This window comes from Coregonus clupeaformis, unplaced genomic scaffold (assembly GCF_020615455.1).
Source record: "Coregonus clupeaformis isolate EN_2021a unplaced genomic scaffold, ASM2061545v1 scaf0301, whole genome shotgun sequence".
NCBI lineage: Eukaryota > Metazoa > Chordata > Actinopteri > Salmoniformes > Salmonidae > Coregonus > Coregonus clupeaformis.
This window is the reverse complement of record NW_025533756.1, coordinates 397,501-412,418: the sequence shown is the minus strand read 5'-3', so window position 1 is coordinate 412,418 and position 14,918 is coordinate 397,501. Positions and strand designations below refer to the sequence as shown.

Sequence of the window (14,918 nt, the reverse complement as noted above, 5' to 3'; positions counted from 1 at the left end):
AGGTTATATGATGACATGTGGAGAAGACCAATATCATTTTGATTTGATAATTGGCAGCCAAGCTTTGATCATCACCATCCATCACTTAACCACCATGAAGCTCATCACCATCCATCACTTAACCACCATGAAATCATCATCATCATCATCACTTAACCACCATGTAACTTATCACCGTCCATTTTTAACCACCATGAAACTCATCATCATCCATCACTTAACCACCATGAAGCTCATCATCATCCATCACTTAACCACCATGTAACTTATCACCGTCCATCACTTAACCACCATGAAACTCATCATCATCATCCATCACTTAACCACCATGAAGCTCATCATCATCCATCACTTAACCACCGTGAAGCTCATCATCATCATCCATCACTTAACCACTGTGAAACTCATCACCATCCATCACTTAACCACCATGAAGCTCATCACTGTCCATCACTTAACCACCATGAAGCTCATCACCGTCCATCACTTAACCACCATGAAGCTCATCACCGTCCATCACTTAACCACCATGAAGCTCATCATCATCCATCACTTAACCACCATGAAGCTCATCATCATCCATCACTTAACCACTGTGAAACTCATCACCATCCATCACTTAACCACCATGAAGCTCATCACAGTCCATCACTTAACCACCATGAAACTCATCACCATCCATCACTTAACCACCATGAAGCTCATCATCATCCATCACTTAACCACCATGAAGCTCGTCATCATCCATCACTTAACCACCATGAAACTCATCATCATCCATCACTTAACCACCATGAAACTCATCATCATCCATCACTTAACCACCATGAAACTCATCACCATCCATCACTTAACCACCATGAAGCTCATCATCATCCATCACTTAACCACCATGAAACTCATCACCATCCATCACTTAACCACCATGAAGCTCATCACCATCATCCATCACTTAACCACCATGAAACTCATCACTGTCCATCACTTAACCACCATGAAACTCATCATCATCATCCATCCCTTAACCACCATGAAACTCATCACATCCATCACTTAACCACCATGAAACTCATCACTGTCATCACTTAACCACCATGAAACTCATCATCATCATCCATCCCTTAACCACCATGAAACTCATCACCATCCATCACTTAACCACCATGAAGCTCATCATCATCCATCACTTAACCACCATGAAACTCATCATCATCCATCCCTTAACCACCATGAAGCTCATCATCATCCATCACTTAACCACCATGAAGCTCATCACCGTCATCACTTAACCACCATGAAGCTCATCACCGTCCATCACTTAACCACCATGAAGCTCATCATCATCCATCACGTAACCACCATGAAGCTCATCATCATCCATCACTTAACCACCATGAAGCTCATCATCATCCATCACTTAACCACCATGAAACTCATCACATCCATCACTTAACCACCATGAAGCTCATCACCATCACTTAACCACCATGAAACTCATCACCATCCATCACTTAACCACCATGAAACTCATCACCGTCCATCACTTAACCACCATGAAGCTCATCACCATCATCACTTAACCACCATGAAGCTCATCACCATCTTCACTTAACCACCATGAAGCTCATCACCATCCATCACTTAACCACCATGAAGCTCATCATCATCATCCATCACTTAACCACCATGAAACTCATCACCGTCCATCACTTAACCACCATGAAGCTCATCACCATCATCACTTAACCACCATGAAGCTCATCACCATCTTCACTTAACCACCATGAAGCTCATCACCATCCATCACTTAAACACCTCTGAATGCTTTTCCACGTCGTAGTAGTAGTTCAACGTAGCATATAATGGTGTGACTCCAAAGTTTACTTCAATATACTGAACAAATATATACACTGCATTCAGAAAGTATTCAGACACCTTCCCTTTTTCCACATTTTGTTGCGTTACAGCCTTAATCTAAAATTGATTAAATAATGTTTTCCCCTCATCAATCCACACAATACCCCATAATGACAAAGGGAAAACAGGTTTATAGAAATGTTTGCAAATGTATTAAGAATAAAAAACAGAAATACCTTATTTACATAATAAGTATTCAGACCATTTGCTATGAGACTCGAAATTGAGCTCAGGTGCATCCTGTTTCCGTTGATCATCCTTGAGATGTTTCTACAACTTGATTGGAGTCCACCTGTGGTAAATTCAATTGATTGGACATGATTTGGAAAGGCACACACCTGTCTATATAAGGTCCCACAGTTGACAGTACATGTCAGAGAAAAAACCAAGCCATGCGGTAGAAGGAATTGTTCGTAGAGCTCCGAGACAGGATTGTGTGGAGGCGCAGATCTGGGGAAGGGTACCAAAAACTTTCTGCAGCATTGAAGATCACCAAGAACACAGTTGCCTCCATCATTCTTAAAGGGAAGAAGTTTGGAACCACCAAGACTCTTCTTAGAGCTGGCTGCCCGGCCAAACTGAGCAATCGGGGGAGAAGGGCCTTGGTCAGGGAGGTGACCAAGAACCCCATAGTCACTCTGACAGAGCTCCAGAGTTCCTCTGTGGAGATGGGAGAACCTTCCAGAAGGACAACCATCTCTGCAGCACTCCACCAATCAGGCCTTTATGGTAGAGTGACCAGACGGAAGCCACTCCTCAGTAAAAGGCACGACAGCCCGCTTGGAGTTTGCCAAAAGGCACCTAAAGGACTCTCAGACTATGAGAAACAAGATTCTCTGGTCTGATGAAACCAAGACTGAACTCTTTGGCCTGAATACCAAGCGTCACGTCTGGAGGAAACCTGGCACCATCCCTACGGTGAAGCATTGTGGTGGCAGCATCATGCTGTGGGGATGTTTTTCAGCGCCAGGGACTTGGAGACTAGTCAGGATCGAGGGAAAGATGAACGGAGCAAAGTACAGAGAGATCCTTGATGAAAACCTGCTCCAGAGCGCTCAGGACCTCAGACTGGGGCGAAGGTTCACCTTCCAACAGGACAACGACCCTAAGCACACAGCCAAGAAAACGCAGGAGTGGCTTCGGGACAAGCCTCTGAATGTGAGTGGCCCAGCCAGAGACCGGACTTGAACCCGATCAAACATCTCTGGAGAGACCAGAAAATATCTGTGCAGCGACGCTCCCCATCCAACCTGACAGAGCTTGAGAGGATCTGCGGAGAAGAATGGGAGAAACTCCCCAAATACAGGTGTGCCAAGCTTGTAGCGTCATACCCAAGAAGACTCGAGGCTGTAATTGCTGTCAAAGGTGCTTTAACAAAGTACTGAGTAAAGGGTCTGAATACTTATGTAAATGTAATATTTCAGTTTTTTATTTTTAATACATTTGCACATTTCTAAAAAACTGTTTTTGTTTTGTCATTATGGGGTATTGTGTGTAGATTGATGAGGGGAGAAAAATGCATCTATTTTAGAATAAGGCTGTAACGTAACAAAATTGGAAAAAGACGAGGGGACTGAATACATTCCGAATGCACTGTAAATGCAACACGCAGCAATTTCAAAGAACACCTCCCAAGATCTCCAACATGCCAGTGTCCATCGAAGGTGAGCATTTGCCCACATTTGCCCACAGTTACGACGCCGAACTGCAGTCAGGTCAAGACCCTGGTGAGGACGACGAGCACACAGATGAGCTTCTCCGAAACGGATTCTGACAGTTTGTGCAGAAGTTCTTCCGTTGTGCAAACCCACAGTTTCATCAGCTGTCCTGGTGGCTGGTCTCAGATTATCCCGCAGGTGAAGAAGCAGGATGTGGAGGTCCTGGGCTGCTGTGGTTACACGTGGTCTGCGGTTGTGAGGCCGGTTGGACGTACTGCCAAATTCTCTATAACGACGTTGGAGGCGGCTTATGGTAGAGAAATGAACATGCAATTCTCTGGCGGCAACAGCTCTGGTGGACATTCCTGCAGTCAGCATGCCAATTGCACACTCCCTCAAAACTTGAGGCATCTGTGGTATTGTGTTGTGTGACAAAACTGCACACTTTAAAGTGGCCTTTTATTGTCCCCAGCACAAGGTGCACCTGTGTAATGATCATGCTGTTTAATCAGCTTCTTGATATGCCACACCTGTCAGGTGGATGGATTATCTTGGTAAAGGAGAAATGCTCACTAACAGGGATGTAAACAAATTTGTGCACCAAACTTTAGAGAAATAAGCTTTTTGTGCTAATGGAAATGTTCGGGTCTCTTTTATTTCAGCTCATGAAACATGGGACCAACACTTTACATGTTGCGTTTATAGTTTTGTTCAGTATATATCAATATTTGCATATAAAGGAGTTTCCACCACACTTGTTGCATAATTAATTTTACTGTCTGTCGACATTTGTGAAATTGTACCTACACTTTGTGTTTCCATCACACCTGTGTTGATATGGTATGACTTTACAGACAAATCAACTATGGAAGGAAGCAGAGCGATAGTGGAGGGATTATTCTGTCTCTGCTCTTTCAGGATTATTCTGTCTCTCCTCCTCTGCTCTTTCAGGATTATTCTGTCTCTGCTCTTTGAGGATTATTCTGTCTCTGCTCTGCTCTTTCATGATTATTCTGTCTCTCCTCCTCTGCTCTTTGAGGATTATTCTGTCTCTCCTCCTCTGCTCTTTGAGGATTATTCTGTCTCTCCTCCTCTGCTCTTTGAGGATTATTCTGTCTCTCCTCCTCTGCTCTTTGAGGATTATTCTGTCTCTTCCTCCTCTGCTCTTTGAGGATTATTCTGTCTCTCCTCCTCTGCTCTTTGAGGATTATTCTGTCTCTCCTCCTCTGCTCTTTGAGGATTATTCTGTCTCTCCTCCTCTGCTCTTTCAGGATTATTCTGTCTCTCCTCCTCTGCTCTTTTAGGATTATTCTGTCTCTCCTCCTCTGCTCTTTGAGGATTATTCTGTCTCTCCTCCTCTGCTCTTTGAGGATTATTCTGTCTCCTCTGTCCATCTCCTTCTCTACTGTTCTTCGCCAGGTTTCTTTTGGGCGATATACGATTGTATGATGTAGCTAGCTAGTTTGACCTATACAGTGTATGGTTTGACATATTGTCAATGTAATCAAGCTAACAAATGTATTATTAGGTACGTTGGCGAGTTTAGCCATCTAGCTAAAATCTAATTGGTTAAATTGTTCCAACCTCAAAAGCACTCAAATGCATTCATATATGACGTCTTCACCACCTGGCTACGTTCCTGAACAGCGTCTGAGCACACCATAAACTCCTCCCACTGCGGTCTACCTCCTCCCACCTCAACTGTAACTCCTCCCACCTCAACTGTAACACCTCCCACCTCAACTGTAACTCCTCCCACCTCAGCTGTAACACCTCCCACCTCAACTGTAACTCCTCCCACCTCAACTGTAACTCCTCCCACCACACTGCACCACTTTAGTCACATGCATCCCAGCACATATAAAATGTTTGGTATCGTGGAATGTGTTTCTGGACGATGGACGATGGCATGTTGTCGTATAGATCAGGAAGTATGACCATTAGACAACTTCTAACCTTTACATTATGATCCTTACCCCCGATAACATCAAGACGACAGAGAAAGGCATTAAATGAAAGACCATATTGTATAGTGTGTAACTGGAGTTAGACTGATGTCCTGACCGTGTGTGTAACGAAGGTCCATACACAGCAAATTCCGATCGGTAAATTGAACACCAGAAAGTGTCGAACGAACACTTTGGAAATGTCGATTTATCAGGGGATCTGTAGCTCCTCCTTCCCTGAGATTCTATCAGGAAATAGATGACCTTCCCTGAGATTCTATCAGGAAATAGATGACCTTCCCTGAGATTCTATCAGGAAATAGATGACCTTCCCTGAGATTCCATCAGGAAATAGATGACCTTCCCTGAGATTCTATCAGGAAATAGATGACCTTCCCTGAGATTCCATCAGGAAATAGATTACCTTCCCTGAGATTCCATCAGGAAATAGATGACCTTCCCTGAGATTCCATCAGGAAATAGATGACCTTCCCTGAGATTCCATCAGGAAATAGATTACCTTCCCTGAGATTCTATCAGGAAATAGATGACCTTCCCTGTGATTCTATCAGGAAATAGATTAACTTCCCTGAGATTCTATCAGGAAATAGATGACCTTCCCTGAGATTCCATCAGGAAATAGATGAAGTGCAATGCTGGAGAGATGAGTTGCAGGCTCATGTCTATCATTAACAAAGAGGCAACTCCAATGAACTTTGATCACTTTTATTACAATATCTACATTGTGAAAATAATTGTTCATGCCATGAGAGGTACCGGAACGAGACAGTCCAAAATGGAGAGGTGCCGGATCCTGTTCCCTTTTAACACACAGTGTACATTTCCTAACACTAATGGTGTAGATATTGAACACCATACTTTTGAGTGTTGTCCAACTGATACTTTCCAACACCACACAGCAAATTCACCAGTGTTAAATTAAACACTGGTCCAGTGTCTAAATGGGTCCACACTTTTCAGTGTTAAATTAACACACTGCTTCGTGCAATGCCTTATTTGCATATTTCCCAAAGTGCAATGTACATGCAAAAACACAGATATTGAAACAAATCATTCTAAAAATCAACCTGCAGTGGAGCATTCTGGGTAATATGATAATGATGAGCGTGATTTTGAGTGTTGCCTGTGTTAACACGGCAACATCCTGATTGAACATCAGTATTTTTAGGATATGAAAAACAGTTGGTGTTCATAGTTAGATTAGTTATACAAAGTGACACCAAAACTGCTTACATCAGGATATGAACACTGGTGATGTTGCTGTGTACAGCGCAGCAGGATGTTGTGAAGTGAAGTATGGTACTGTTGTGGCTGTGGTGTCGGCAGGGTCAGGTCAGGGTCAGGTCAGGGTCAGGGTCAGGTCAGGGTCAGGGTAAGGTCAGGGTCAGGTCAGGGTAAGGTCAGGGTCAGGGTCAGGTCAGGGTAAGGTCAGGGTCAGGTCAGGGTCAGGTCAGGGTCAGGTCAGGGTCAGGGTCAGGTCAGGGTAAGGTCAGGGTCAGGTCAGGGTGTCAGGGTCAGGTCAGGGTCAGGTCAGGGTCAGGTCAGGTCAGGTCAGGGTCAGGTCAGGGTCAGGTCAGGGTCAGGTCAGGGTCAGGTCAGGTCAGGTCAGGTCAGGGTCAGGTCAGGGTCAGGTCAGGGTCAAGGTCAGGTCAGGGTCAGGGTCAGGGTTAAGGTGATTAAGTATTTGGGTTAAGCCTAATTTCCATTTACACACCGTTTGCTCGGTCGCCTTGAAACAAAATGATGTAATATTGAACGTCTGCTCCCATCCGCACATTTCCGCGTGGACTCTGAAATCTCTGCGGGAGCTGAAATGTCTTGAGTCAATAAGTAGTCAATAAAAAAACAAAACAAAAAACAAGTATTCAACCCCTTTTGTTATGGCAAGCCTAAATAAGTTCAGGAGTAAAAATGTGCTTAAAAAGTCACATAATAAGTTGCATGGACTCACTCTGTGTGCAATAATAGTGTTTGACATGATTTTTGAATGACTACCTCATCTCTGTACCCAACACATACACTACCTCATCTCTGTACCCAACACATACACTACCTCATCTCTGTACCCAACACATACACTACCTCATCTCTGTACCCAACACATACACTACCTCATCTCTGTACCCAACACATACACTACCTCATCTCTGTACCCAACACATACACTACCTCATCTCTGTACCCAACACATACACTACCTCATCTCTGTACCCAACACATACACTACCTCATCTCTGTACCCAACACATACACTACCTCATCTCTGTACCCAACACATACACTACCTCATCTCTGTACCCAACACATACACTACCTCATCTCTGTACCCAACACATACACTCATCTGAAAGGGCCCTCAGTCGAGCAGTGTTTCAAGTTTCAGGTTTTAAGTTCCAAGTTTAAATGTCACGTGCACCAGGACAGTGAAATGCCTTTCTTGCAAACTCAAAACCCAACAATGCAATAATCAATAACAAAGTATTACTAGAAAAAAACACGAGAAATAAGAATAGAAAATATGAAATACACAATAAAGTAAGTAAGTAAGCAACTATATACAGGAAATATTTAGTCAGTTCAATACCATATTAACAATGTGCAGGGATACTGGAGTGATGGAGGTAGATATGTATAGGGGTCAGGTGACTACATACAGGGTCAGTTCCAATACCATATTAACAATGTGCAGGGATACTGGAGTGATGGAGGTAGATATGTATAGGGGTCAGGTGACTATATACAGGGTCAGTTCCAGTACCATATTAACAATGTGGAGGGATACTGGAGTGATGGAGGTAGATATGTATAGGGGTCAGGTGACTATATACAGGGTCAGTTCCAGTACCATATTAACAATGTGCAGGGATACTGGAGTGATGGAGGTAGATATGTATAAGGGTCAGGTGACTATATACAGGGTCAGTTCCAGTACCATATTAACAATGTGGAGGGATACTGGAGTGATGGAGGTAGATATGTATAAGGGTCAGGTGACTACATACCGGGTCAGTGCTTTCAAAGCACTTCATGATCACAGCAGTGATGCTACAGGGCGGTAGTCATGGTGGCATGAAGCCTTAGAGTTGTTGGGAACAGGAATGATGGTGGCCATCTTAAAAATGGGGATTACAGACTGGGACAAGGAGAGGTTGGAAATGACTGGGAATATACCTGCCAGCTGGTCTGCTCTGAGACTGGGAATATACCTGCCAGCTGGTCTGCTCTGAGACTGGGAATATACCTTCCAGCTGGTCTGCTCTGAGACTGGGAATATACCTGCCAGCTGGTCTGCTCTGAGACTGGGAATATACCTTCCAGCTGGTCTGCTCTGAGACTGGGAATATACCTTCCAGCTGGTCTGCTCTGAGACTGGGAATATACCTTCCAGCTGGTCTGCGTACGCTCTGAGACTGGGAATATACCTGCCAGCTGGTCTGCGTACGCTCTGAGACTGGGAATATACCTGCCAGCTGGTCTGCGTACGCTCTGAGACTGGGAATATACCTGCCAGCTGGTCTGCGTACGCTCTGAGACTGGGAATATACCTGCCAGCTGGTCTGCGTACGCTCTGAGACTGGGAATATACCTGCCAGCTGGTCTGCGTACGCTCTGAGACTGGGAATATACCTGCCAGCTGGTCTGCGTACGCTCTGAGACTGGGAATATACCTGCCAGCTGGTCTGCGTACGCTCTGAGACTGGGAATATACCTGCCAGCTGTTCTGCGCATGCTCTGAGACTGGGAATATACCTGCCAGCTGGTCTGCTCTGAGACTGGGAATATACCTGCCAGCTGGTCTGCTCTGAGACTGGGAATATACCTGCCAGCTGTTCTGCGTACGCTCTGAGACTGGGAATATACCTGCCAGCTGGTCTGCGTACGCTCTGAGACTGGGAATATACCTGCCAGCTGTTCTGCGCATGCTCTGAGACTGGGAATATACCTGCCAGCTGGTCTGCTCTGAGACTGGGAATATACCTGCCAGCTGGTCTGCTCTGAGACTGGGAATATACCTGCCAGCTGTTCTGCTCTGAGACTGGGAATATGCCTGCCAGCTGTTCTGCTCTGAGACTGGGAATACGCCTGCCAGCTGGTCTGCTCTGAGACTGGGAATACGCCTTCCAGCTGGTCTGCTCTGAGACTGGGAATACGCCTTCCAGCTGGTCTGCTCTGAGACTGGGAATACGCCTGCCAGCTGTTCTACGCATGCTCTGAGAACGCGCCCTGGTGGCTGCATCATGTTATGGGTATGCTCTGAGACTGGGAATATGCCTGCCAGCTGTTCTACGCATGCTCTGAGAACGCACCCTGGTGGCTGCATCATGTTATGGGTATGCTCTGAGACTGGGAATATACCTGCCAGCTGTTCTGCGTACGCTCTGAGAACGCGTCCTGGTGGCTGCATCATGTTATGGGTATGCTCTGAGACTGGGAATATACCTGCCAGCTGGTCTGCGTACGCTCTGAGACTGGGAATATACCTGCCAGCTGGTCTGCGTACGCTCTGAGACTGGGAATATACCTGCCAGCTGGTCTGCGTACGCTCTGAGACTGGGAATATACCTGCCAGCTGGTCTGCGTACGCTCTGAGACTGGGAATATACCTGCCAGCTGGTCTGCGTACGCTCTGAGACTGGGAATATACCTGCCAGCTGGTCTGCGTACGCTCTGAGACTGGGAATATACCTGCCAGCTGGTCTGCGTACGCTCTGAGACTGGGAATATACCTGCCAGCTGGTCTGCGTACGCTCTGAGACTGGGAATATACCTGCCAGCTGTTCTGCGCATGCTCTGAGACTGGGAATATACCTGCCAGCTGGTCTGCTCTGAGACTGGGAATATACCTGCCAGCTGGTCTGCTCTGAGACTGGGAATATACCTGCCAGCTGTTCTGCGTACGCTCTGAGACTGGGAATATACCTGCCAGCTGGTCTGCGTACACTCTGAGACTGGGAATATACCTGCCAGCTGTTCTGCGCATGCTCTGAGACTGGGAATATACCTGCCAGCTGGTCTGCTCTGAGACTGGGAATATACCTGCCAGCTGGTCTGCTCTGAGACTGGGAATATACCTGCCAGCTGTTCTGCTCTGAGACTGGGAATATGCCTGCCAGCTGTTCTGCTCTGAGACTGGGAATACGCCTGCCAGCTGGTCTGCTCTGAGACTGGGAATACGCCTTCCAGCTGGTCTGCTCTGAGACTGGGAATACGCCTTCCAGCTGGTCTGCTCTGAGACTGGGAATACGCCTGCCAGCTGTTCTACGCATGCTCTGAGAACGCGCCCTGGTGGCTGCATCATGTTATGGGTATGCTCTGAGACTGGGAATATGCCTGCCAGCTGTTCTACGCATGCTCTGAGAACGCACCCTGGTGGCTGCATCATGTTATGGGTATGCTCTGAGACTGGGAATATACCTGCCAGCTGTTCTGCGTACGCTCTGAGAACGCGCCCTGGTGGCTGCATCATGTTATGGGTATGCTCTGAGACTGGGAATATACCTGCCAGCTGGTCTGCACATGCTCTGAGAACGCACCCTGGTGGCTGCATCATGTTATGGGTATGCTCTGAGACTGGGAATATGCCTGCCAGCTGGTCTGCTCTGAGACTGGGAATATACCTTCCAGCTGGTCTGCTCTGAGACTGGGAATACGCCTTCCAGCTGGTCTGCTCTGAGACTGGGAATACGCCTTCCAGCTGGTCTGCTCTGAGACTGGGAATACGCCTGCCAGCTGTTCTACGCATGCTCTGAGAACGCGCCCTGGTGGCTGCATCATGTTATGGGTATGCTCTGAGACTGGGAATATGCCTGCCAGCTGTTCTACGCATGCTCTGAGAACGCACCCTGGTGGCTGCATCATGTTATGGGTATGCTCTGAGACTGGGAATATACCTGCCAGCTGGTCTGCACATGCTCTGAGAACGCACCCTGGTGGCTGCATCATGTTATGGGTATGCTCTGAGATTGGGAATATACCTACCAGCTGTTCTGCCTGAGAACGCACCCTGGTGGCTGCATCATGTTATGGTATGCTCTAGACTGAATACCTACCAGCTGTTCTGCGTACGCTCTGAGAACGCACCCTGGTGGCTGCATCATGTTATGGGTATGCTCTGAGACTGGGAATATGCCTACCAGCTGTTCTGCGTACGCTCTGAGAACGCGCCCTGTTGGCTGCATCATGTTATGGGTATGCTCTGAGACTGGGAATATGCCTACCAGCTGTTCTGCGCATGCTCTGAGAACGCGCCCTGGTGGCTGCATCATGTTATGGGTATGCTCTGAGACTGGGAATATACCTGCCAGCTGGTCTGCACATGCTCTGAGAACGCACCCTGGTGGCTGCATCATGTTATGGGTATGCTCTGAGACTGGGAATATGCCTACCAGCTGTTCTGCGTACGCTCTGAGAACGCGCCCTGGTGGCTGCATCATGTTATGGGTATGCTCTGAGATTGGGAATATACCTGCCAGCTGTTCTGCGCATGCTCTGAGAACGCGCCCTGGTGGCTGCATCATGTTATGGGTATGCTCTGAGACTGGGAATATACCTGCCAGCTGGTCTGCACATGCTCTGAGAACGCACCCTGGTGGCTGCATCATGTTATGGGTATGCTCTGAGACTGGGAATATACCTACCAGCTGTTCTGCGTACGCTCTGAGAACGCGCCCTGGTGGCTGCATCATGTTATGGGTATGCTCTGAGACTGGGAATATGCCTACCAGCTGTTCTGCGCATGCTCTGAGAACGCGCCCTGGTGGCTGCATCATGTTATGGGTATGCTCTGAGACTGGGAATATGCCTGCCAGCTGGTCTGCGCATGCTCTGAGAACGCGCCCTGGTGGCTGCATCATGTTATGGGTATGCTTGTCATCGGCAAGGACTAGGACTTCTTTTGTACCCAAAGAAACGGAATAGAGCTAAGCACAGGGAGAATCCTAGAGGAAGACCTGGTTCAACCTAAAACACAAGGCCAAATATACACTGGAGTTTCTTACCAAGACAACTTTGAATGTTCTTGAGTGGCCTAGTTACAGTTTTAACTTAAATGGGCCTGAAAATCTACGGCAACACTAGAAAATGGCTGTCTAGCAATGATCAACAACCAAGTTGATAGAGGTTAAAGAATGTGTAAAATAATTATATGTAAATATTGTTCAATCCAGGTGTGGAAAGCTCTTAGAGACTTACCCAGAAAGACTCACATCTGTAATCACTGCCAAGGTGATTCTAACATGTACTGACTCAAGAGGTTCAATACTTATGTAATGAAGATATTTGATTTTTCATATATATAGTTTATCTTCCACTTTGACATTATATTATTTTGTGTAGATCGTTGACCCCCCCAAAAAAGACAATTAAAACCTCTAAAAGTATTATTATTATTTTTTTGGGGGGAGGGGGGGGTATTCTACTAAGCTAACATATGGAATTGTTTTAAGATGGTCATACCATGGATCATTTAGCTATTTGATTTTTAATTTTAGGACCCCTTTCAGGTATTGACAAATGTTACAAAAGTATTATTATTTTGATAAAATATTGACTTTGGCCTTTAATACTATAGCCCATAGAAATGATTTGAACAACACCTTCATCAATGGCCAAAAAGACAGTCAAAAGATAAATCATAAAGAATAAGGTTTTGAAGTGTCTGTCCTTTATCCAGGAGACATAAGAAAGATCAGGAAATATATATACAGCACCAGTCAAAAGTTTGGGGTCACTTAGAAATGTCCTTGTTTTCGAAAGAAAAGCAATTTTTTTGTCCATTAAAATAACATCAAATTGATCAGAAATACAGTGTAGACATTGTTAATGTTATAAATGGCTATTGTAGCTGGAAATGGCTGATTTTTAATGGAATATCTACATAGGCATACAGAGGCCCATTATCAGCAACCATCAATCCTGTGTTCCAATGGCACGTTGTGTTTGCTAATCCAAGTTTATCATTTTAAAAGGCTAATTGATCATTAGAAAACCCTTTTGCAATTATGTTAGAACAGCTGAAAACTGTTCTGCTGATTAAAGAAGCAATACAACTGGCCTTCTTGAGACTAGTTGAGTATCTGGAGCATCAGCAATTGTGGGTTCGATTACAGGCTCAAAATGGCCAGAAACAAATAACTTTCTTCTGAAACTCGTCAGTCTATTCTTGTTCTGAGAAATGAAGGCTATTCCATGCGAGAAATTGCCAAGAAACTGAAGATCTTGTACAACGCTGTGTACTACTCCCTTCACAGAACAGCGCAAACTGGCTCTAACCAGAATAGAAAGAGGAGTGGGAGGCCCTGGTGCACAATTGAGCAAGAGGACAAATACATTAGAGTGAAACAGACGCCTCACAGGTCCTCAACTGGCAGCTTCATTAAATAGTACCCGCAAAACACCAGTCTCAACGTCAACAGTGAAGAGGCGACTCCGGGATGCTGACCTTCTAGGCAGAGTTGCAAAGAAAAAGTCCAGTGTCTGTGTTCTTTTGCCCAACTTAATCTTTTATTTTTATTGGCCAGTCTGTGATATGGCTTTTTCTTTGCAACTCTGAAGGTTTCTTTTGAAACAAGGACATTTCTAAGTGACCCCAAACATTTGAACGGTAGTGTATATTTTTTATGACAAAGGATTTAACCCATTATTTTTGGGGGCACCAAACTACCTCCATGCTTCCATTCATTTGTATGGGTTACGTTCAGACGAGTTGGGGGTTGTTACCTTTAGAGGAGGGGGGTTGTAGAGCAAAACGGAGAGTCTCCAATTTCCTGAGTGGGGTCATATTAGTTCCAAACCGTTCGGGCGCTACAGATGTTTTCGTGAGAAGTCCGATTTTCGGGATGTCTCACGGTCTGACAAACATCGCTCTAGCTCGAAAAGCCGACAGGCGGTTGTTGTGGATTGAGACGCAGCCCATGCAAAAAAAACGATCTAGCTTAAACTGATGGATTTTGATGGGGGTTGTGGTATTATGTTAATTAGATTTAAAATATCCATATCTACTCTTATACTGTTTGTTGATCACAAATTCTCTACCGAAGCTCTCTTATGGACAGCAATACGATACAGCACAGAGAAGCGCAGGAAATGTTATAGCGGTATTTTGACAAGCATAAGCGAGAGATTCTGGATTACAGAATAAAGTTAGGAATGTCCATGCGAGAGAGGAGTCAGGATTTTGGGTTTTAGTGGGATTGGGACTGGACAGGAAAATAGCCTATTATCTAGGACAGGAGAAGATATAATTTTCCCTCACGCCAGAATGGTTAACAGACTTCCTGTCAAAGACAGAGATGCCTATGTAGCGAATTGTGCATACTGTAGGGGATAATAATATGCCATTTAGCAGACGCTTTTATCCAAAGCGACTTACAGTCAC

At 45.5% G+C, this 14,918-nt stretch overlaps 1 protein-coding gene across 1 annotated transcript in view; it reads left to right on the top strand.

Annotated features, from left to right (window-relative positions):
• The window catches only part of agbl5 (AGBL carboxypeptidase 5), a 59,866-nt gene that overhangs the window by 36,738 nt on the left and 8,210 nt on the right, over positions 1–14,918 (top strand). The window contains 2 exon segments of the mRNA XM_045214728.1: positions 335–976; positions 6,781–6,874. Of these exon segments, the coding sequence (XP_045070663.1) occupies positions 335–976; positions 6,781–6,874 (736 nt within the window).